Below are 24,715 nucleotides of genomic sequence, written 5' to 3'. Positions count from 1 at the left end.
CAGATATACAGGAGCCTCCAATTGGCTCTTTTCTGATTTTATAAGTAAAATATGTGCTTAAAATTTAACTTCCCTTTGGGTGGAACCAAGCGTTTTTAATTGAATTGAATTTAGTAAAGTTTATTTAGTTTAGTTTTTGTTACCTTAAAGCTAAATATTTAGCATCAAACTAAATATTGAACTAAATGCATGTCTTGTAGTTAAATATTTAGTTCAACAAAATTTTTGGTTTGTTAATTTCATATTTAATTTAGAACCTGAATATTAAGTTAGCAAGCCAACAATTTAGTTGAACTAAATATTAACTTCAAGATTATTATATATATATAGTATTTAATCCATTAACTAAATGTTTAGTTTGAAGCTAAACATTTAGCTTTATTCTAAGTACTTAGTTTACAATCAAAATTTTAGTTTGTAAACTAAATGTTTAGCTTGTAAACTAAATGTTTAGCTCCAACTACAGCTTAACTAACTACAGTAAAATCACAGAATTGTAATTTTTTGTCAGGCAAAAGAAAAACACAGAAACAATGATGCTGGTAATGACAGATTAGTTTTCAGATGTTTTCTGATTCATCGTTTCTCTGATGAAGCAGCTTTGACTTCCGGTTCTGCTGCTGTTGGTCCCTCCATGAAGCCAGCAGTAACGGTTTGGGTCGGATGTCAGGGCTGCCGTTTGGGCTGAATGTTTGATGGGAAGTGAGCGACCCGCCTGTGTGTGTTGCAGCGTCGGGCGAGGTGGAGGCGTTCTGTTCGAACCTCAGCGGCCGCCTCAACATCAACACGGCGGTCCGGATGAGCGTGGACAAGCTGCACGACCTGCTGTTCTCCGCAGACACGCACTTCCTCCAGCACCTGTTCTCCCAGAGGCACTTCACCGGTAGGTCAGCAACACCCTGGACCCCGGTTCCAGGTCTGGGTCCAGACCGGGCTCCGGCGGCACGGCTCGGCCCCCCTGCCTGGCGGCTCCGCCTGCCCGGCGGCTCCGCCCGGCCCGGCCCGCCTGCCTGGCGGCTCAGTTATTCAGTCATCTGGTTCTGCAGAGCGTGTGTGAACTTGTCGCTGTGGAACATGAATGCCAGTTTTTCCTGTCGAGGCGGTGACCGTTGAAGCGTTTTGTTTTCTTGCTGCTCTCATTGAGCTCCTCAGACTGCTGACACACACCCACACACACGTTTCTGTCCTGCTGTTTTCTGCAGCAGTGATGAGGAAACGTCCTGCTCATCAGATCATCTAAACCCGATCAGTCAGTTTGAGATTCCAGATCAGTGCCAGCATAACGCCAGGGTGGAAAGACATCAGCAATGACATGGGGAGGGTCAAAGGTCAACTCTGCTCAGAGTTCAAAGCTTTTCTCCAGGTTTAGAAACGATTAACCACATTAAACTTAAATCACATAAAGATCTAAAACAACCATAGCGAACATCAACTGTTTACCTTCTGGACGTTTTCATGTTTTCACCCTGATGTCTGCCATTTTCTCTCTCTCTCTCTCAGACCTGTCGGTGGGCGAGTGGCAGCAGGACGGCGCCAGCGGTACCAGCAGCCGGGTTCTGAGCTACACCATCGCCCTCAACAACCCGCTGGGCCCCAAAACCGCCCCGGTGGTCGAGACGCAGGTTCGTTTCTGCAGCTGTGAGCGACCAGGTCCAGCTGACCTCTGACCCTGCAGAACTAACCCCGCTCCCCCTGCAGACGCTGCATAAGAGCTGCTCCAGAGGCGAGTGCTACGTGGTGGACTCAGAGGTCATCACCTCTGGGATCCCCTACCAGGACTACTTCTACACCGTCCACAGATACTGCCTGACCTCCATCAGCAAACACAAGAGCCGCCTCAGGTGGGTCAACATGAGGGTCGCCTCACCCGCAGGGGACGCCAGCTGGTGTCTTGGTTTAAAATTCAGAGTTATCTTTGGACACACAGTAAGAAGAAACAAACGTTTAGCAAAATGATAAAATAACGTGTTTCAGTCAGTGAGCAGAAATCTGTTATGTAAAGTCATGTTAGGATGAGGATGAAACCTGGACTGTCATTCTTTCATAGTCTCCATGGCAACCATTCAGCTGCAGTGTCCTCCTCAGAGCCCACCCCCCCTCCATTCAGCTCCTTCAAACTAGCCAGCAGCAATTAGCAAACATCTCAGCTGAACTCCTGCTGAGCACATCTTAAGTTCTACTTCACTCTGAAGACGTTTGTAAAATGTTTAACAGAGAAACGTTTTCATGATGACGTCCTGGAGGCGGAGCTTCAGAAAGAGCAGCAGGTTTTAAAGAGACAGAGGCCCAATTTCCAGCCATTAAATCAGGAGGTCAAACTTCTTATGATATTTGTAGCATTTTTATAACAACTGAAGGTAACATTGTCTGATTGTGCCTGGAAAATACAGACTTCTGCATTTTATGTTGTTCATAGCAACATTGTTAAATTATTGATTCAATATTTCTGTCTACATGAAAAACTGATATTTAAGTCATTTATGTTGCACAAAGCCTCGTTTAGTGTAAAACATGCGCATGGATGGTTTAACTCATTCAGTCGCTTCAAAGATCTGAACTGGCAAATTAAGCCACAACACGATAAACGGAGCTAATAAAACTTTATACGACCAATAAATAAATAAAAATAAAAGACATCAACAAGAAGAAGCCACAGCAGGTGGTTAATCTGGTAGAGCCGCTTCCTGCTCAGCTGCTGTCGCTTCGTTGAAATAAAATAAAGTTCCAGTCATGATCTGGGAGCTTCATGACTGTCTGAGTGTTTTTAGGCTTAATTGGTGGAAAATATTAAAGCTGTGGTTCCGATCCAGATTTAATTCTGTGGATTTAAATATTAACAACTTTGGTTTGTTTTGCATTCCTGAGCTGCTCTGACCGCGTTGGCCTGCTGACCGGGTCGAGCCGGTTTCCTCACTCAATCACTGTTTGCTCTGCGATAACAAACCAATCCATGATTAGATAAGGGAACAGAGACTGAATGATTGTGTTAGTGAGCGCGGGTCGGGTCAGAACCGCTGCTGCCTCCTGGTTACATGACTTTCATTTCAGCTGCTTCGTTCCTCCAGACATGTTGGCATCTAACCGCTGGCAGCAGCTCCTAACGCCAGCCTGTCTGGGTTTAACCAGCAGGAGTCGAGCTGCATGTCAAACATTCACACAAGAAGAAAAGGCTGAAAGGTTCTGACCCGTCTGGGTCCATCTGAGGACTTAACTGATGATTTTCAACCGGCTGAACTGGTTTACTGTCGTCTTTCTCATGCTAACGTCTAGGAGTCGTTTCTGAATAAACTCTGAAATGTTAAAGTTACTGTCTAATGTAACGTAAGCTAAGCTAACTGAGCTAGTCCTAAATAAACCCAAAGATGCTAAAATTACTAAGCTAAGATAAAACAGGCTAAAGTAAGCTGGGGTAACTACTGTAAGACAGCTTGGCTGAGTTACTTAAGCTAAGTTGATGTAAAATAAGGTGAGCTGACATAATCAAAGCTAAGCTAACTGATACTGAGCTAACACAGAAGCTAAAGCAAGATAAGCTAAGATGAACTATGCTAATCATTCCTAAAATAAGATGGATAAGCGTGAGGACAAATCTAAGGTTCAAGTTTAAAAGTGAATAAAAGCCACTTTTGTCCTCATGAATCAACCAAGCTGCTGCTGCATCTCTGAGCTGCTGCTGCGGCGGCGGCTGCTGCATCTCTGACGGCTGCTGCGGCGGCTGCTGCATCTCTGAGCTGCTGCTGCGGCGGCGGCTGCTGCATCTCTGACGGCTGCGGCGGCGGCTGCTGCATCTCTGACGGCTGCTGCAGTGGCGGCGGCTGCTGCATCTCTGACGGCTGCTGCGGCGGCTGCTGCATCTCTGACGGCTGCTGCGGTGGCGGCGGCTGCTGCATCTCTGACGGCTGCTGCAGTGGCGGCGGCTGCTGCATCTCTGACGGCTGCTGTGGCGGCTGCTGCATCTCTGACGGCTGCTGCGGTGGCGGCGGCTGCTGCATCTCTGACGGCTGCTGCGGTGGCGGCGGCTGCTGCATCTCTGACGGCTGCTGCAGTGGCGGCGGCTGCTGCATCTCTGACGGCTGCTGCGGCGGCGGCGGCTGCTGCATCTCTGACGGCTGCTGCTGCAGCGGCGACGGCTGCTGCATCTCTGACGGCTTTGCTTGGTTTCCCTCCATGCAGAGTTTCCTCAGACATCTGCTACAGGAAGCAGCCGTGGAGTCTAGTCAAAGCACTGATAGAGAAGAACACCTGGAGCGGCATTGAGGATTACTACAGGAACATGGGTGAGGCGCAGCGCCGCCATCAGCCGTCGTCTGTTCTCATGATGATGATGATGATGATGATGAGACTGGCTGGAGGTTTTCCTGCTTCTTTAAAAATCATAAAAACCAGATAATGTCTTAAAACGTAAAAATAACAAATGCAGGTTGTTTTTTCATTGAAGTTTCACTATAGAACAATACTAAAAGAATTTATTTAGATTTAATCACAAGTAACATACACATTTTTTAGTTGTTAAATAATTTTCCAGACATTTCCTCCTTTGGGAAAAGTTTGATGTTTTTCTTTATTTTGAAACTTAAAATAGAAACAAATGTGGTTCTGATTAATGCTCGCAGCTCTGAGCGATTTCTTTTAGTGACTGAGCAAAAATGGCTCTTTTGGTTAAAAATGTTGCCGACTTCTTGTTTATATCAAAGCAGATTTAAGGGTTAGAATGGCCTAGTCAAAGTCCAAACCCAACTCTAGTGAAGTTCTCAGGGTGTGAATGTTTATCTCCTTCTCACTTTTCCTCCTCCTGCTTCCCACATGCAGAGAGCGAAGTGTGCAAGCTGGAGACGCTGCTGCAGACCGAGGTTTCCGTGGTAACCACAGGCGACGCCGCGGGCGCCGATGCCAAGACGCCGCCGTCCCTGCGACGGCGAAAGCGCGCCTGCTCTCGACGGCAGAGCGAGAGGGAGGGAGGCGGTGTGGAGGCGGGCGATCGAGGGGAGCGAGGCGTCGGGGAGGAGCGGAACCGCAGGGAGGCCAGTAAGTCCAGGCTGCCCCTCTGCCGCCCCCCGGTGGCCGGAGGGAGACGTCAGAGCGCGGCTCGGTGTTTCCTGCTGCTGAATCGTTGCTTGGTGTCTGCAGGCTCTCCGTTCCTCAAGCTGGGCGAACGCGGGCGCGCCGGCGGGCACGGCGGCATCTCCACCGTCCTCCTCATCGTCAGCTTCATGTAAGCGCCCCCTCTGGTCGCCGTTGGTCCTGCATGTTTGCAGCTCTGCTCTGATTCTCTCTGAATGTTCAGCTACGTCTCAGTAAGTCAGAAAATCAGTGAGAAACGTAAAATAAATATTTATTTCTCTTCATTTGAATGATTCTGGTTAAAAAAACACAATCTGTTTCTCAGATTTTATATTTTCCAGTAAAACAGATTTGAAGTTTGTTGTAGCTCTGTCCACATGGACCGTCTTTTTCCTTCCACTCAATTTTCCCCCGATATGTTTAAATATAAATAGTTTTATTAAAGTTGTTTTGTTGGTGTGAGATAATCTTCATCTTCTCATAGAAACAATTTATTTGGTTTCTATCTGTAATCTGTCGCTCTATAAATGATCCTCTTCGTTTTTAAACCAAATTATTGATTTAAATCAACTTTTCAATGATTTTTTAACTAACTGAGACGAAGCCGAGTTGACCTTGCACGCTGACCCCTGACCCCTGCTGTTGACTCTGTGGGTCGGACTAACAGCCTTCCTGTTTCTCCCCCCCATGCGTAGGATCTGTATCAGGTTCGTATGACAGCTTCTGCTTTTCTGCTGCATAAATGAGACCATGTGAATCACAAATGTCCCAAAATGTGAAAAATCCACCATTTAATGAGAAAACTGGGCTGCAGAACCAGAACCAGAACTCTGAAATATTCAAACAAATAACCTGAAACGCAGAATCATAATCGTTTTATTATTATGTGGCTCTAATAAAACAAGGAGACGATGAATAAAATAGTTAGATGTAGGCCTGTCGCGATAAACGATAAATCGATTAATTGTATGATAAATAAAAACTATCGACCTCGTTTTAATTATCGGCATTATCGTCTCTTCCGGCCTTTTTCTCTTTCTGTTGATGACACCGAATGAAAAAAGGCTCAACTCCGGTGCTCTCCACTGACCCTCCTTCCTCATTTCCTTAGTGTAAAGCTCAGCGCAGACAACACGATCTTAGAGCTGCCAGCCGATTGTCGGCCCATTTTCAAAACCTGACAGACCACACATTAGCCGACAGAAATCCTAGTTATAACGGTTCGATCGGTTCGTTCCTGCCGTGTGGTGTCCAACAATGGGCACCAAATAATGGCTACAAGTCCAGTTAACTAATTTTAAAACCAGGTATTAATCAATGCTTTACTACAATCTACTTGCAATGCATGTGGCTAGTGTCAGCGTAAAGTCCTGACTGAATGAAAATCATTAGAACCTGTTTACGTCACGTTAACGAAGAACAGCTGAAAAGTTACCGGGTTTATCAACTGCGGTAGCAATTTAGCTCCAACTCCTCCTCTTGTCATTTCTATATTCTTTGCATGTTGAATAAACATTAATGTCGTTTCCACGTCGGCTGGACTTCGGGTTGCGCTGTGTCAGCTGTTTGGGATTCCCTCCATAATTTCCCCTCAGAAAGTGCGGAGGAGAATCCGCGCTTTCTGATTGGCTGCCTGTCACATTCAACAGGCTGCGTTAAGATCCCAGTCGGGGAAAACCCCTGATTTAGATCGGAGCGGCAACGAGGATCTACCATAACACACCACACAATCTTAGAAAGACCAACGTTTTAAGATTGTTGTAAAGGGAAAAATAGGAGCAAAAATCTGTAGTGTGAATTACAGTGACGTGCGGTGAGGTTCATAGCTGGTGAGGCACTGACGTCATCAGAATCAGATTTGCAAATAGATGCATAGATTGACAGCAGTTTACAGGTTATGTTTCACTTCTGCATCCTTACACATACAAACTGTAGCTCACAAAACACACATTTCCTTAAAAAACAAAACAAAATAAATGTTATTACTGTCTTACCTGCTTCGATTGAAAGTCCACTTGAGAAAACTTTTTTAGTGTTGTAATGTAGTCATCCATGTCGAAAGTCGGGATAAGCGAGAGGAAAAAAAATCACTATCTCTATTATAATCTATCGCTGCACTTGACTTGCTTCCCGAATCGTTTAGCCTAGCTCGCTGTCACTTACTCGGCAGTTGAGGAGTGAACAAGACGAACGTCTGGGATCTTGAGCGCCCCCTGCCATGAGGCAAGAGAACTGCCTGCCTCACCTCGAACCTGTTCTCTGCCGTTTATAATCGCTCATTACACGAAACACGTTACACAAACACAGTTGGTGACAAAAAGCACTGTACATTATATACATAAGCTAAATTATTGGAAATAAGTTCACATATTAAATTTGTTTAAACCATTTTATTGACGCCGTACAGCAACATGCTCTCTCCGCTTAGCAGCCAGCGCAGAGCCAGGGGTTGCGCAATCCAAGGTGAGGCAGAGCTCGCTGCTGCCTCACCGGCATCGCTTCCAAGCATTTCAATGGGAAAATAAGAAAATTCAGCGATTTTGAACAAATAAAAATCGAAATTGGTGAAGCTACGTGAAAAATAAGTATTTTTTAGTACAAACCACCGGATGAATATAACAATTTAAATTACTTTATGATTATATATTTTCTTTCTTTCCATGATGGCTGGTGAGGCAGTGCCTCACCTGCCTCCCCTGACCGCACGTCACTGGACTGAACTATTGCATCAGGTAGTCGATGTGCCCATCTTCTCTATTTAAATCTAATTATTACTGAAGGGCAACATAATATACAGACTTCATAATCTGCACTCTTTTGGTTGAATGCAGTATTTATTTCCACTTTGGCTTTATGTTGTTTAGTTTTTATTCAAGTACATTTTTTGTTAATGGAGACTGAGAATCAATTTTGTTTTTGGTTGTTTTGTTTATTTTGTTTATCAGCTCCAGTGTTAAATATTCTTTTGAAAATAATGTGTATCTATCTTTGGCAGGAAATCGCATGCATTATTACGTCATTTCCATTAAATCAGTGTAAAAAGGTCTTCAAACAATATTATCGTTTATCGCAATAATTTTTTGAGACAATTAATCGCTCAGCAAAATTTGCTATCGTGACAGGCCTAGTTAGATGTGTAAACACTTGGAGAAAGTCTGGATTAAAACACAGATTATAGATGGTTTATGATTCACTGAACTTCCTGTCAGGTTTTATTGGCTGAGAGACAAAAGTTACAAATATTAGTAAATGTTTAAATAAATGACGTTTATCTGGAAAATGGCTTCAGTTTGATACAGTTTCAGTTCAGATGTGATAACTAAAGGTCTCAGAAACAAGTTTAGCCTCAAAGCTAAAGGGCGCCCCCTAGCAGCTGAAGGAAGTACTGCGCCGCCGCAGGTTTCGCAAACTGCTTCCTGTTTGTTTTCAGTTCAGAACCTGAAATCATGGAGTCCATAATCCTCCACATAGCTGCTGTTTCCACTGATATTAAATTAATCTGATGACGTGAAGAGCAGCTGCAGTTCCTGTTTACGTCAACAGGAGGCAGAGTTGTAGCATTTCTGCAGGTATTCCTTCACCTTTAAATAGGAAACAAATTACTGTTATTAAAGTATTAAAGATTATCTGATGGATTCTGAAATGTTTCACACCGAGACATGAAAAAAAAGATCTTTGAGTAATTTTGAACCAAAACTGAAATCCTGTTAGCAGTTTGGATGATTCTGGTTTTGGTGGATTGTTCCCATAATGTCATGAGTGTGTTGTGTTTTCCAGATGAGTCTGAACTGTTTTCTGTTTCCTCTCCATCCCGTTTGCTCTGGTCGCCATCTTGTTTTGTTTTCTGGCTGTGTGCGGTCCGGTCCGGGTGTGTTTGACCTCTCCGTCTCTCTGACCCCCAGCCTGGTGGTGCTGGTGGCTCTCAACATGCTGCTGTTCTACAAGCTGTACGCTCTGGAAAGAGCAGCTCACACACTGGAGCGGTGGCACTCCTACTCTGTGGCCGACAGGTAAAGGAGGAGATTCCCAGCAGGGTTCTGCTCTCCAGACATTTCACAACCACTGAACTGTTTATCATCATTATGTCATAATTTACAGTTTAGCTACTTTTCCAGTTGTTTACAGTTCATTAGCCGAACACTTTCTGTTAAATATTCTACGATTCATTTAGACTTAGAGAGCCCAGAGTTTGCGAAATTATTTTCTTTGGGATTTTCATGTTTGCAGCTGATTAGATAAAGAATGAACCTTTCATTTCAAGAGCGCGAAAAAAACTGTTATGTTGCTTTTAATGTGACAAATTTATTTTAAAAAATTAAACATAACTTAGTAATTACATTCATAACTAATTAGCTCTGATTTAACTATTTAATATTAGTTTTTCTTTGTGTTTTTATTTTTATAAGATTAGCATAGTTTATCTTAGCTTTTCTTGTGCTAGCTTAACTATTAGCTTCATGTCAGTTAGCTTACTTTAGTTGGATTGATTCGAACTTTTATTATTTTATACTATGTTACCTAACTTGGCTCAATATAGGTTAGCTTAGCGTGAGTAGCTTAGCTGCACTGGCTTCGATGATGTTAACTTAGACGATGTTACATTAAAATAGCTTGTTTAGTTTAGTGTCAGTTAGCTTAGCTTAGTCAACCTTAATTACTTTAGCTTAACTTTTTTGGGTTTTAGTTATTTTTTGATTGATTTTTTTGTTAATTTTGGTTATTTGGCTTAGTGTCAGTTAGTATGGCTTTGATTATGTTAGATTATTTTACATGAAGTTAGCTTAGCTTATTTTTGGTTTTTGAATCTTATCCTAGCATAATCGTCCATAGCTGCATACTTTAGCTTAGCCTTTCTTAGTTAATTTATTAGAACTTAGCGAATTGAAAATTTTTAGCTTAATTGGTTTGTTCCAGTTTAGTCTAATTTATTTAATATATTTTCTTTATATCTTTAATATTTTGATTTATACTAGCTTAGTTAGCCTAGCTTAGCTTGCCTTAGGTCCTTCATTAAAAGGTCAGGACTGTTGTGACCTTTTGGAGGTGAATTTGTGGACTGGATCAGAACCTCTGACCCGTTGTGACTTGTTGCTGTTGTGCCGTCAGTCCTCTGCCCCAGACGGCGGGCGAGTGGGCCCAGGTTCTGCACCTCCAGCGGCAGTTCCACCAGGCGCAGCTCAGTAAGTGGCAGCAGATCCTGCAGTCCTCCGTCTCCCTGCTGGACCAGGTCAGAACCCGCCTGCTCCAAACAGAACCAGAACCGCCCGCTTTCAGCCGCAGCAGCTGACCGGTTCTGTTTGCTCCCCAGATGAAGCATTCCCTGGAGAAACTCCACAGGAACATCGTGGTTCCGGACGGGGAGCCGGATCCGCCCGCTGACACAGAGACCCTGTCTGAGACCTGACCTCTGACCTCCAACCCGCATTCCCCACCCCTTCCGCTCCGGTCCAGGACTCCAACACTTCCTATCAGAACCCGGTCCTGGGTGGGACAGACAGATGAACTACACTACCCACAATCCCCTCTCCTGCCTGACTTGAAGTCGCATCAGACGCCTTTAGCTTCGACCAATGAGAAGCTTCCAGAACCACAGCAATAAGCCCCTCCCCCCACCGCTCCATGTACATGAGCAGAACCGGGCCACAGGCGGGCCCCCGGGTTCCAGACTGGTTCCTGACCTGCTGCGTGGCACCGGGACCGGTTCTGGACCGGTTCCGGCCGCAGACGGACCTCCTCAGTATTTATTATTACCTCCCAAGTCTCGTCCTGCTTGAACAAGTCATGTGATGGCTGTTCTGCGCTCTGATTTGCTGATGTTTGGACCAATAGGAGAACGAGGTTCAGCAATAATGAAAACCTTTTGCTCTTTACGAATGTTTCTCTGAAAACTAGTTTATTATAATAATTATAATGATAATAATAGTGATGATGAGGAGGAGTGCGTTGCCATGGTTACGTTATCACATGCTACTTTTTCTCTTCAGTGTTTTTGTTTCTTTTTGCAAATTTCTCTTTGTGTCCAAATCTTCAGCCGAGTCGGAATGAAACGGACCAAGCAGAACTTTTCAGGCCCGGAAGAACAAAAAGGGAAACAGTGTTTTTTTTTGTTTTGTTATTTTTTGTGAAATTAATCTGAATTTACTCGTCATTATTTTGTACTTTTTCACGTCCTGTTCTAATTCTCTCACTGAGGAACGCTGTCTCATCTCTGCTTTTTGGGGTTTTGTCCCGACTTCAGCGGCTGCAGAAGCTGGTTGGCCCTGCTGTGCACGGTCGTCATGGAAACGAGAGGCTGGTGTATTTATTATGGAAGGATGAGGAGAGAATGTACTGTAAAATTGTGATTGTACAAAACAAGATGGAGAAAAATGAAAATCCTAAAACATGCAACAACTCTGAGGGTTTTCTTCACGTTTTCTTGAAAAATATCAATTAAATGTTTAGAAATAATAAAAAAAAATTTTAATTAATAAATGTTAATGTTTTTATTTTGCTGTGGAATACTAAAAAAGCAAATATAAACTTCCAGTTTGATATTTTAAGATTGTTTCAATCATGAATATGAAGCTGAGAAAATTAATCCCTTAATACATTTATGTCCTTAAAACTATTTAAGAATGTTAAATGTCAATTAAATCCTAAAATTTTGCAAACACATTACAAATAGAATTAATATAATTTAATAGTTTAGATTCTTTTCTGAATTTGCACAAATTTAATGTTTAAATAGTAAAACTAATTCTCTCATTTTTAGATATTTTACAATATTAGTTTGTTTAAACATCTGAATTTGTCATTTATAGAAAATATTTTATTTTATTTTGTATCCTAAAAAATAACCAAATGTACAAATTTTTCATAACCTCTAATTAAAACGTTTAATTTGATCTGCGTTCATGTTTGTGCGTTGAAAACCAAAATTATAAAGTCTCCAAAGTAAAAATGTATTTTTTCCTGATATTTCAGATTTTCTGTCACATTCATCTTCAGAAGATCCATAAATATTTTCCATTTCGGCTCCGTCGGTTTTTATTCCCCGGGTTTTCTCTTGGTTCTGTTCGGTTTTCAGAACCGAACCAGCTGATGGTTGGTTTTTGATCCTTTCTTCTTCACAAACACATTCAGACCCAAAGAACGACTCAGAACCCGACTGAGAAACTTTTATTTATGTTTTTATTGTTGGGACTGACGTTTCCATGGCGACACATGCAGCCAATCTGCGGTTTTCTTGTTTCCATGCAGCAGAACCGGAAGCGGAGCAGCTTAGCCGGGTTCTGTCCAGCTTGGTGTTCTGTTAGAGGAGCAGCGCTCTGCTGCCCCCTCGTGTTCACTGGAGGCAGGAAGAAGCTGCTGGAGCTCAAGTTTCAAAAATGGAAAGCTAGCAGAGCCGGCCCGAGGCATAAGCTGGCCCCACGTCACAAAACTCTACATTTTAAAATTTGTATTAAAAATAGAACTGTTTCAGCGCGCGTACATGAAGAGATTTTAATTTAGATATCAGATTTGAAATTGGAAAGTTTTACTTTGTAAAAGTGCAAATAATCTGGATTATCCAATTGCTGTGTAACCATAGTAACAATCTCATGCATAACAACAAATGATCACTGATTACTTCTAAAATAACCCAATTAGACTCCGCCCCCTTTTCCAGATTTCACCTAATCTGGATTAAAATGCTGCTGGTGGAGAAAGTTTTAACAGGAAGATCAAGTCAATTTCTACAGAAGCCTTTAAGTGCCAGAACTTTATCCAACCTGAAAACCAGGCTTCACACGGCAGTGAGACTGCAGGTGAAACTCAGGAAGTCTCGCTTTGAGCTGCAGCTTCCTTCTCGGCTCTGCGCCTAAACTTCCTGTTTTCTGCGTTTCTGGGTCTGATTGTCGCTCTGTGAGCTCACAGAACTCCTGACCGGTTCTGGTCTCATGGGAATCCGTCTACAGAACCACCAGCAGATTTCCAGTTCAATTCAGTCAAATTGAAATAGGAAGAAAAACTGATTAGCAGACGTGTTTAAAAAAAGGGAAATTTGAGATTTAAATGTGAAAAATTCAGATTTTCTGTCTTTTTTCAGACAGATTTGGTTTGATCTGCTTCAGTTTTCTGTCGGTTACAAACAAATCAACATTAAATAAAATGTAAGTTATTCCTTCGTTAAGTTGAAACTTTTGGACTGAATGTAAATGTTCTGCAGGGTTTTAGTTCTGATTCTGCTCAGAAAGACGCTGGACATTCAGTTCACTTCATTAATATATTAGAAATAAACTTCAGGAGCTGCAGCAGCGTGGGGCTTCAGCTGGAGCTTGGAGTTATTTTACTCTAACGGTTGATTACAGATTATAATCGGTGGAAGGCAGAAATCGGCTGTGAGTTCACTTCTTAAAGCACTTCTGGAGTCATGCAGTGGAAAAAAGACTAAAAACTGTCCAAATATGCCGACTGCAAGGTATATTTGAATATTTACCGACTTTTTACTGGTCAAAGCACCTTTTAATAGATCATTTTAAGCCTAATTTGGTCCCAGAGTTGCATGGAGGAAGACCTGAGTCTGCTGGATGTTAAACTCTTCATGGCTTCATCTCCTCGCTGCCAGAGCAGCAGATCCCACATCGGCCCGTTTTCCTCCAGGTCCAGGTTAGTAAACATTCACAATTAAAATGTTTCAGCTGTAATAATGCAGGTTACTGACAGAATGTCCACAGTTTGATATTCTGCAGAATATTCAGCTGTGATATGTGAAGACTGAGGCCCCTGGACTTTAATTTATTGATTCATTTGATAAGTAAACCTCTGAGCATCCAGGTGAAACGTGTCGTTTCTCTTTTGGTCCACTGGGTGGCGCTGCTGCAGCGCTGTTGAGTCTCTGATTAAACAACATGCAGAGGCGTGAAACATGACGCCAGTTTTGTTTTGATACATGACTGATGATGAATAATGTTTGTTTTTCTCTTTTTCTGCAGGTTTTGGAAGAAAAAATCCAAACGAGGAAAAACTTCAGCTACTTTAACAGTTGGCAGTGAGCTGCTGCAGTTCTTAAAGGAATTTTTTAGACTCATTTGTTGCCGTTTTTCTTTTTAAAATGTCATCTTTAAATGCAAACGGTGAGTTAGACCTGAGGAGGAAGGACTGGCTGTTGGTCAGCATGCAGTGGGAGGCGGTCTGGAGTTGAAGCGTATTTACAGCGGCTCCGCTCTCGTCTTCTCTGAGTCCTGCCGGCGCTCATGGCTTCCATGGTTTTCATCACGAGGAGAGACGAGAGGCAGGCGGAGTTCCTCAGGGACGTCGCCTTGGACTCTCCATCAACCTGGAATTTAAAGCAAACAGAAGAAAAGTTGCAGCTCAGAAACATTTCACTTCATTTGTTTTGGCTGCAGAAAAGATGAAGAAACACAAATAAAATCAGAAACCAGTGGAGCTTTCTGATTGTGCTGGTATGGAACTACATTGGTGGAAAAACCTGGAAGAAAAGTCAAACATGAAGCCTGTTAGACGTACCGGGTCATTCTGCCTCCTGGACGGCGCCGCAGTTTTCTTTACTCTCTGAAGCGACGGCTAAATACTCGGCCCTGCAGGGACAGAGAGACGGACTGAAACAGATCTGGATCCGGATCCTGATCCAGATCCTGGTCCCGATCCGGGTCTGGATCACTCACTCGGTCTCCCTCAGCGCCTCCTCTCCGGCCGCTGAGATCTTCCTGTAGCAGTAGATCATCTCCACCACCAGCCAGAACTGAAGCCCGATGATGGAGACGTACATCATGACCTCAGACAGGATGGACGCCATGCTTCTGGTTACTACGGCGACACACAGGGAACACAGATAACAGCCAGTGGTTGCTACGGAAACCCAGTGACCTCCAGTCGTTTGCGCAGTGGGAACAGCTGCAGACCAGCAGGTAGGCCGTGTTCTCCGCTCACTTCTCTGGTTTCTGACTGAAATCCTAAATAAATTCCACTAAAAGCTTCTTTTCATGATCGGCTGCAGCTTCATGTCGTATGAATGGATGTTTTTAGGCTCGTTTCCAACACAAACATTTAATAAAAGTAGAAATACGTTATAAAGGTGTGACTGAAAGCAAACATGAGATGAGTTTGTTTGAAAAGCAGCTCAGCAAACAAACCGACTGCAGCAGCGTTTGCATGAGCTGCTGCAGCTGCAGCAGCGTTCAGCGGGATCAGATTACTGCCAACAATCAGACACGAAACCTGAGAAGCAGATTTCATGTTTCCATCAAACCTCTCTGATAGAAAAAGCTTTAAAAAAAGACAACGATCTTGACTCAGTTTTCCTTTTATTTTTCCTTAAACGTCGTCAGGAAGTGAGAAAAATGACCAGGCTGCAGTTTTTCTGTCCACCTCGAAACGAAAAGTGAACATAAAAAGCTCAGTTACTCATAAAGTCAGAGGAGAGAAAACAGGAAGAAATTCATGTTATTTATTCAAACCTCAGAGTTTCTAAATAAATATTAAGTTTTTAGTTAAACAAACTATTTAGCATGTTTAATATTTAGCTCAAAACTAAAATATTGAGCTAAATATTTAGATAATATTAAAATTTGTTTGCTGATAAGCAGAAGTAGATTTTCAAAAGTAAAAGCTGGGCATCACAATATAAATATGAAAATATATTGATCTGTAAACTGAAGCTAATCGTTCCGTTTACAGATCTGAAGCTAAATAATTGGATTCAAACTAAATATTTAGTTTGCTAACTAAACTGTGATATTAATGAACGAATGAATAAGATGGTGAAGATATGACTGAAAAATGAAGCCCTATTTTTGTTTAACAGATTTTTGTTGTAACTCTGCAGCAGAGGAGCAGAAAGATTCCCGTCGACCCGGTTCTTACGTTTTGGAACCACGTGGAGGTGGATCAGCTTGGTGGTGCTGTTCTCAAAGTTATAGTTGGTGTAAATGAGGGTTCTCTTGAAGGTGCACGTGTAGGTCCCCGTGTCGTTGAAGGTCACGTTCAGGATGTAGATGGATCCGTCCTGCAGGTCCTCCGTGTTTTTGCTGCCGTTCCAGTCCAGACGCTCCTCGAAACGCGAGTCGAGAATGTCGCCTCTTTTCTCTTCGTACTCATAGAGCTGAAACAGGAAGCAGAGGAGAGACGGGAGCCGTGAGACGTTGAAGGAACCCAACCCTGAGGAACGCCGAGCCGCTGCAGGACCTCAGGCTTCCTGTCTGGACTCCTGCAGTGAGCGGATGGCCGTCAGACTCGGCTCTCTGCTGATGAAGGCATCCGATTCCCACAGGCAGGAAACAAACATCAGCTGGAAAACCAAACAGGAATCCTGCAGACGACCTCCTGGAAGTGAGGGAACCAGTGATGCTGCTTCCAGCTGTAGCAGGTGGATCATTTCTGCAGGATTTCTCTGCTGATCACAAAACTATAAAAACCTGCACAGGAAAAACCCTGGAAACACTGGAGCCGTCACATTCCTGACTGACCTCAGCAACAGTTTGTTCCCCTGAAGAAAATCATTTCTTTGTCATCTTTTGTTAAGCCTGACATGACAACAACACCTGACCTGCCGGCGTGAGAGCAGCAGAGTGATGATTTGTGAATCCTTACCGGAGAGAAGTCTTGGTCGTCGGAGCTCCTGAAGAACCAGGTGACCACGGCTTTGGCCGGCACCTCGGCTCTCATCTTGCAGGAGATGCAGCCCAGCTTGAAGCCCTCGTTGGCCACGGCCTCCGTGTCCGAGTCCACCTCCACGCAGGCGCCGCCGCACAGGCCGGCTGCAGAGCGAGGAGGAGTTTCTGTCAGTTCCTGCCGGTTGCTGGGTCGCAGGTCAGAGGTCAGAGAGGAGAGCCGCGGGCGGCCGTGGGGCTCCAGGAGGAGCCGCGGCGTTTTCTCTCAGTACTCGCAGGCAAACTCTCAGTACTTCAGAAAACAGCAGGAGCTACTGTAGCTGTAGTTTTGCGTGCTTCCTCAACACATGCGTGACTTTTTATCTTTTTGGTTCTTTTTTTCTTGCATTGTTTTTATTTCCGCTCATCGCTTCACTTTGGCGATTCCATAAATTTGGATTTCAGTTTTGCTGAAATTTTCTCTTCAAAATGTGAAACTGAGAGGAAATAAAAGGTTGCAGTTAGACGGTTGTTCTGCATCCTGTCAGTTCCCAACCGGAGCCAACATCATATATAGAGGCGAGAGTCTATATATGCCAATTATTATCATTATTATCATTATTATCATGACACAAACTCGTCATCGGCCAAAGTAACACACCTGGAGCTCCAAACGTTTCTGTCTCAAACTGCATCTCGCAGTTTCCACTGAGGCCTCAGCAGCGCTCTCAACCAAAGATGTGCTACCCTGAACTTTCACCTCAGGGGGCGGGGCATGGGGGGCGGGGCATGAGGGGTATGGGGGGCGGGGCATGGGGGGCAGGGAATGGGAGGTTTTCATTTTAAATAACGAGATGGAGGGGGGGGGAGGGGAGACAGGAAACAAACTCCAGATCAGATCAACGCTGATAAAACCTTTAAATGTGTTTGGTTTAAATCTCAGGCTGTTGAAGAGCAGAGGAGCATGAAGGGGAAGAACGATGGAGGACAGACAGGAAAACGATCGCAAGATGGAGATGAGGGGAGAGAACAAGAAGAGGTCAAAGGTTAGCTGCAGAGGAAAAGGAGGAAAAGAGAATATTAGGAGCAAAATTATATAGAAAACTGTTTATTCATCATCGTTTCATATCGACCAACTGACCGTTTCACTTATTGACAGTTTTTATTCATCAGTTGTTCATTTGACCAGCAGCATCACGAATGTTTCTAAACCTGTTCCTGCCTGTGAGGTGAGGAAGCATCGATCGCTGCAGCTGAGTTCTGCTGCGCTGCAGAAACACCGAAGGAAACGCAACAGATTTCAGCCAAATCATTTCCTCCATCAGAGAAGGTTCTGACCCACAAACTGTGAAGCTTTAAGATCCGAGACCCGAGTAAGACTTTAGTCGGACCATCTGAGACCCGATAAAGACCAAACAGGATCGCAATAAAACTTGGCGTTGACCGTCCAACTGATCATCCAAGTCCTTCCTAAAACAGAACCAAGACTTAATGAAGAACGTTCAATATCGCAGCAAGACTTTGGATAGGCCGTCTGAGACGTCTGTGACCTTAAAGACGACCCAAGCAGAACGAAGACTGTATGATGGATCCACATTCTGGCTGATTTTTGTAGAAATCGGGTTTCTGAGACGAATCAACTTCTGATCATCAGCTGATCAACGGCAAACAACTTTATCCCACATAAACATAGAAATGCAACAATTTAACTAATAAAACAAAGCAAAAAATCTCTGCAAAATGATTTAACATGATATTCTGCTGGTATCTGTTAGCTTTCCTCCTCCATCAGATTCTTGACCTTTAACCCTGATTCCAACTCAAACCAAAGCAGCTTCCTGCTGCTCCGGTTTGAGTCCAGCGCAGTTCGGCTGCGGCTCACAGGTTCACGTTTCAACCCGGAGCGACGGCTGATCTGAGGCCAGATTCTCCGGTTTTCAGGTTATCTGCCTGTCAGATCCGCAGCCGAACAGACCGGAGGCAAAAGGTGCATCTATAAATACTTCCTGCTTCCACAGGAAGCAGCTACTGCTGGTGCTTCAGCTTCATCTCTGCTGCAATCATCTCCTTCGCCTGTCAGGATTGTTGGTGTTAATTACAGGCTGCAGCTCCAGCTGCCGGAGGTCGACCAAAGACATTCATCACTTCACGGCAGAGACACAGACAGCAGCTGGCCACCGGTACCAAAACGCAGATTATTCACGACGCTCTGCGGCAAACACGGGAAAAAACTGGAGTTTGGCTGCAGGATTCATCAGGCTCAACAGGAAGCTGTCACAAAGCGAGAGCAGCAAAAAGCTTCAAATCTGGAGGTCAGAGAGGTCACAGGTGTAAAATCTCACGACTCCCCATCCCCGAGAAATAAAAGCAGCAGAGGAAATAAATCATTTAAGTGACTCATTTAGGAAGTAAAAAGAACATCAGAGCAGAAACTGAAGGTCAGCATCGTCTGCTGGAGTTTATCAGGGGTCTGCTGGTGTGTGTGTGTGTGTGTGTGTGTGTGTGCGCCTGAGGCGGAGCCGCTGCTTTGCATGAATCTCCTCTGCTGCTGTTTGTCCTCAACATGAAATTCTTAAAGACAATTTTCCTTTCAGAAACAGCAGAAATCAGGAAGAGAATCAGGAGCTGCGTGATTCTGGTTCATCCTGCGATGATCCGCTGACGCCGGGAGGCGCCGCCGTCATCTGTTCAAACAATTTCATGACATTAAAGAGAGGATGGGAAACCGTCACACTCAGGAAGGAGACGAGCTCCAGATCCAGATCCAGATCCAGGAAGTTAAAGCTGCAGATGGACGATGTCCGCCACAAAGTTTTAAAGACGGCTGTCCTGATCCTGAGGAAATGTATGAAAACTTTTGACCTTAAAGATTTTAAACAATCAATAACAGATCATTTCTGTCTTTTGGCACATAGAAATAACCCTGGTGATTCTTGCTGACCTGGAACAAGAGACGTTTGCTCTGAGTTAACTTCAGACAGCCACATTAAAAAGCTGCATGATTCTTTTCCCTGGTGTATGTAAACTTTTGGTCTCCACTGCAGTAAAATGAGGCTGGATAATAAAAGTTCAAACACGTTTTTTAAACGGGAGTTCAGAGTTCGGTTCAGATTCTCCGACTCAATCCAAGATGGCCGCCGCTGTGGACGGAGAATTTTGACTGTTTCTGGTATTTTCTTGTTCCAGTGATTTGTTGGGTTGGTTCCGTTGGGTTGGTTCTGTCGGGTTGGTTCCGTTGGGCTGGTTCCGTTGGGTTGGTTCCGTTGGGTTGGTTCCGTAACGCTGAGCGATTCGGACCCACCAGAGCAGCAGGAGGCAGAGAAAAGACGGAGCGGAGAGAAACGAAGATGCAGAGCGACAGGAAGGAGAGCAGAGTCATCACATCAGGAAGGACGCTGACCCAGTCCAGCAGCAGGAATCCGGCCTGCAAGCTGGACTCTGACGTCTGGGATTATGCAGAAGCAGCAGATTAGGATTTTGTTGCTGCTGGTTTTAATCCGTCACATCAGCAGCTGTTTGTCTCTGAGGACTGAAACGTCCTCCAGCTGCAGAAAAGGACAAACTCTGCAGCTGCTGGCGACACAAAAGGCCCGGTTCTGGTTCTGGTTCAGTGTGTGTGTCCACACTGGATCCTTTGAATCCAAAAGAGCGAAAATACTTTTCAGTAGAAGATGAACAATGGGGTCCTCTGTCCCCCCAAATCCCGTTCCTCAGATTGGGACAGTCTGTCCGTCCTGACGTTTCTCACGAATGAGAAACACACACACACACACACACACACACTGTGCAGCCATGCATCACCAACACTGACGAAGCTGCAGCACTTCCTGTCCTTCTCGGTCCATCTGTCATCTTCCTCTGCTGCTTCGTCTTCGTTTGTTATTTTTAACTGAAAAGTTTCACTTTTTGAAATAATGATTTTTATTAAAATCTTTACTTTGTTTTTGTTCCAACAATCATTTTTGTTTTGGTGAGAAAAATAACTTTTAGTGAGAAACGGAGAAAAAACGTAGATTTTATGGTAATTCTTTGTTTTAACTGCAAAATGAAGGAGAAATGAAACCAGAACAGAAGAAAAACTAAAGTCAGGAGGAAGTTCTAGAAGATTCCTGCAGCGCCAACAGTCAGCGTGTGTGTGTGTGTGTCTGTGTGTGTGTGTGTGTGTGTGTGTAATCAGGTCATAGAGAATTATCTCGCTCCAGATTCTTCTGTCTGGGACAGACCCGTGGAGGAAACCCGGAGCTTCAAACAGAATCAGAACCGAACTCCGTCCCGTCTGGACTCAGCTGCCAGACGGAGCCAAGCGGCGAAATCACATCCGACCCGTTTGGCTGAGCGATGACTCCGATGAAGAGCGTCAGTCAACAGCTTCCTGTTTGAGACACCAGCTGTAAAACTGCAGCGACTCATTCTGAAGGATGTAAGGAACCGGTTCCGACCAGCTTTTGGGTCAAACTGCCTTTTAAAAAAGGTTCTGCGGGTCAGAACAGGAGGCGGTATCATGGTTTGGATCCTCTTCTGGGACAGAGGAAAGATGTTAGAGCCTTAAAGACATCATGCACATCACTGAAAAGTTAGCTGCGCTAAGCTAGAGCGCTAACCACACCGCTAATGCTAGCATGCTAACCCAACTGGACGTTTGCTAGTGCTAAAATGCTACATCAACACAGTAAACAGTGGGAGGTAAAGCTAAGAATCAGCTGAGCGTCCCGCCCTGACAGGAAGAGGAGCAAACAGCTGCTGGACTGAGCAGAACTTTGGGTCGTTTAGACCCCTGGAGACCCGGTACCGGTTCTGTTGGATAACAAAAGGAGTCCAGCACATCACCAGAAACTCCTCCTGCCTGTTGATGTTGCAGCTCGATCCTCTGTGGCCTGATTTGGGGATTTGTTGTGTCCGTTATCCTGCAATAGCTAGCCCCGCCCACTTCATCACAACCCTCCGGGGCTGACTACTGACCAGTTCTCTGTCTAACAGGTCCGGAAAATCTCTAAGACCTGGGTATTACCTTAAAAGAGATCTATAAGAGATAATCTATTTAAACTGGTGTCGAAAGCGATTCGTCTAGCTCTAACTACCTCCAATCCAGAAGTTACGACCCTTTTCAGTTAAGAAACAGTCAGCTGAGTAGCCCTCACAGCTGCGTAATTCCAATAACCACTCCTGTTAACGGTAGCTCGCTTTCTAAAATATAACTTGCTCTTGGAACCGGCTAGATTAAATTTAGTGACTTGGATGTAAGTCCCTGGGTCATTATTTTACTCTCGCCAAAGGAAATTATGAAGCCTCCTCTTTACTAGAACCATGTACCTTAGTTTTACCTTTATTAAAAGAACTAAAAAATGATTAAATGACTCAATTAATTCCAATGTCCACCAACCTCATTAGAATTTTAGAGTAAGAATTTATTAAGCAAGCTTAAGCAGGGATATGTGACATACAAATCAATAATCAATTGTATACAAGTCAAGAGCAGTGTAATAAGATCAACATGTATAATCATACCTTCCTGTCTCTTTCCCTAACCTATGTCACAGATTCTGAGATAGCTTTTTAGGAAGCGAGTTCAACTCATACCCAGTTGGTGGTGGATCTTTGGCAACAGGATCGTCCGAAAACCTTGGTCTGAATCTTTATCCTTTGTGTGAAAAAATCCTCTTTAGAATGGAAGCAAAGTAGAGAGGGTTCAATTGCTTTTGAAAACCCAACTCTTTTATCCCTCCGGGACCTTTGTCCTTTATCCAAGTCTGTTGCAATGTTTGGGTTGAGGTGAGACCGACGATCGAATCAGGAACCCGGGTTGGACGATTGGAACTTGTCTCCCTTTGGTGGCACGAAGCTTCAGCTTTCCCCGTGGCTCCAGGGTGTGGTCTGCTCGATCTGCTTCTTCTGTTAGCTCTACTTCGGTGCCGCAGACAAAGAACAAGAACTTCTCCTTTTCCGTCTGCTTATATACAGTTCTCTGCCATATATGTGTATGGGGAGTGTTAGTTTACGTGGTTTCGGCTCCTCCTGTCTGCTGGCTGGGATGGAAAGTACCGTCCTTTCCTCAGCGTGTTGTTCTTAGCCAACCATACTGCCCCACCCATCCTGTGCGTCTGGCCATCTGTTCAGAACTGCTTGCGACAGCAGGAACTCACAAGTTCCCCTTCTGCTTTTTCCCTTTTTCTTTTTAACATTAAAACCTATGTGCTTTCCTCTGATTAACTTTTAAACACAGTCAAATATTAAAAACTATGTGCTGATTTCCATTAAGCATTAATCACCTCTTTCACTTATTATAAATCATCAAACCTTAATCATTTCATTGTTGTCATGTTATTACAGATCATGATTCGTACACTTCAGAATCATTCAGTGAATCATTCAGTGATTACTTACATACAGTCATTTTACCTATTGTATTCATCCATGTTCAACTTAATCCTTATCAAAACACTCAATCATTATAAATCAAAACACAAGATTGCTTTATTTCCTTCAGGCTTTCATGCACCTTTTTCTGTGTGTACCTGGATAGATCTCAAACCACATACCAGTTTTCTTGACACCCCCTCCTTGAGATCGGACGGTGCATCGCAGAAAACACAAAGTCCGAGGTCAAAAGAGGTCAAGTCCATCACCGCAATCAGCAGTCAAGATGTCCTGTTCGTAGCAGGCAACCGGAGATGATGATGGCGTCCAGGTATCCACAACCTCATACTCCGTCAGATTGGACGGCGGAGAAATCCAGCACTCGGCGTCCAACTGTGGAGGAAGTGGAGATCCTGATCCGGGAGGGCTAATGTCCTCCAGGGAAAATTGCAGAAGCGAAGACAGATCCATCTCAGAGTCTGGCAGTGTCGGTGGGTTGTCACAGAAGCCCTCCAACTCAGTCAGCAGATCCTGAAAATCCATATCGGTTGAAGGCGGATCCGGTGAAGGAGATGACACGAAGAGGGTGTCTTCTGTCTGGCACGCGTGGTGAGATGAACTGAGAATCTCAGTTTGGGTACCTTTTCTGTGAGTCGCACTGCTGGTTTGGCATCCGACATCGATAAACATATCCGGCGACACGGGACACGCTGGTGGAAGGTACTCGCCCACTGCCACAACTCGTCCATCGAGAAGGTGTAGAGTTGGCAGGCATTGTCGAGTAAGCTGGTGCTCCCATAATTTCTGGATCACGGGCAGCAGGAGTCCCGTGTGCATTGGAGATGTTATAAGGTCGTCGTCTTCTTGGCCAAAGGCAGAGGTCCACACTATTTTGTGCACCCGTTCCAGGGATCGAGATGTGGAGGCCGCTATGTAAGGCAAATCTCCTTGCCCTGTGGCGCAGAGAATTGCCGTTACATCGGTGATACGGCTGCTCACGCAACGGTGACACCAGCGGGAGGACGATGCAACCCATATGAATCCATAGGACTCTGCGGCGATCCCACATCCCACACAGCGGGTTGGTGCCTGAGAAGAAACAGCAACCTAGGTAACTTCACGATTAGGGGTTTCGGATTAACAATAACACAACAAATATGCAAAAGCGAAAGCGGAGAGTGTAGCTGGTTTAAGCTCGTGTGCCTGCTTGGGCTGCCAGCCAGGGAGAATTAATCACAGGAACCGGAATGTCATGATCTGGAGCTGGTTCGCCCCTATCATAGACATGAGCGGAATCATGGAATATTGCAGCATAGGTCATCATCCATACAACGATGGCTAGGTCTGAGGTTTCCTGAAGCCAGTAGAGGACCACCAAGATCCCCCAAACCGTTGCCCAGAGAGCCAGAACTATCCACTTTTGCAGCCATATGCGCCTGCCCCGACCTTTGATGGACAAGGCTTGGCACGCTAAGTAGACGAGGATAGATACTGCGAAGAGCCCTTCTAGAATAGCTGTGAGGATCTTAAGTGGGGCGGTTCGAGTGGCTTGACGACCCCCAAAGACCAACTCCAGTATCAGGGCTGTGGTGTCGGTGACGAGCCATAGGCAGACCACAACGCCCCTGCGCCAGTTGATGCGGGTACGGCCCATCAGGTAACAAGCGAAGAGGGATGAAGCTAACCCCCATTTCTGGAGGATGATGGGTCGTAGGATAAGCTTCACA

The 24,715-nt window shown here is 44.5% G+C and overlaps 2 protein-coding genes across 10 annotated transcripts in view; one reads left to right on the top strand and one right to left on the bottom strand.

The window, feature by feature from the left end:
* Positions 1 to 20,691, top strand: part of gramd1a (GRAM domain containing 1A) — a 38,479-nt gene extending 17,788 nt beyond the window's left edge. For 4 of the 6 annotated variants that reach the window (XM_028010267.1, XM_028010300.1, XM_028010276.1 and 1 more), the window contains 10 exons: positions 731 to 883; positions 1,501 to 1,622; positions 1,699 to 1,841; positions 4,174 to 4,277; positions 4,810 to 5,025; positions 5,128 to 5,212; positions 5,757 to 5,768; positions 8,964 to 9,071; positions 10,168 to 10,288; positions 10,370 to 11,535. In XM_028010267.1, coding sequence (XP_027866068.1) covers positions 731 to 883; positions 1,501 to 1,622; positions 1,699 to 1,841; positions 4,174 to 4,277; positions 4,810 to 5,025; positions 5,128 to 5,212; positions 5,757 to 5,768; positions 8,964 to 9,071; positions 10,168 to 10,288; positions 10,370 to 10,465 — 1,160 coding nt within the window. In that variant the 3' untranslated portion in view covers positions 10,466 to 11,535. Of the gene's footprint in view, positions 1 to 730; positions 884 to 1,500; positions 1,623 to 1,698; positions 1,842 to 4,173; positions 4,278 to 4,809; positions 5,026 to 5,127; positions 5,213 to 5,756; positions 5,769 to 8,963; positions 9,072 to 10,167; positions 10,289 to 10,369; positions 11,536 to 17,604 lie in introns of those variants that run through there. The other 2 variants (XR_003594585.1, XM_028010289.1) reach the window with 2 other exon arrangements.
* scn1ba (sodium channel, voltage-gated, type I, beta a) overlaps positions 12,208 to 24,715 on the bottom strand; it is a 28,363-nt gene continuing 15,855 nt past the window's right edge. For 2 of the 4 annotated variants that reach the window (XM_028010320.1, XM_028010330.1), the window contains 5 exons: positions 16,636 to 16,802; positions 15,910 to 16,147; positions 14,712 to 14,853; positions 14,554 to 14,624; positions 12,208 to 14,362 (listed from right to left, as the gene is read on the bottom strand). In XM_028010320.1, the coding sequence (XP_027866121.1) occupies positions 14,558 to 14,624; positions 14,712 to 14,853; positions 15,910 to 16,147; positions 16,636 to 16,802 (614 nt within the window). In that variant the 3' untranslated portion in view covers positions 12,208 to 14,362; positions 14,554 to 14,557. Of the gene's footprint in view, positions 14,363 to 14,553; positions 14,625 to 14,711; positions 14,854 to 15,909; positions 16,148 to 16,635; positions 16,803 to 17,295; positions 17,599 to 24,715 lie in introns of those variants that run through there. The other 2 variants (XM_028010341.1, XM_028010349.1) reach the window with 2 other exon arrangements.

This window comes from Xiphophorus couchianus, chromosome 3 (genome assembly GCF_001444195.1).
Source record: "Xiphophorus couchianus chromosome 3, X_couchianus-1.0, whole genome shotgun sequence".
NCBI classification, from domain to species: Eukaryota; Metazoa; Chordata; class Actinopteri; order Cyprinodontiformes; family Poeciliidae; genus Xiphophorus; species Xiphophorus couchianus.
Note: the sequence above shows the minus strand (reverse complement) of the source record. Positions and strands in the feature narration are given on the sequence as shown.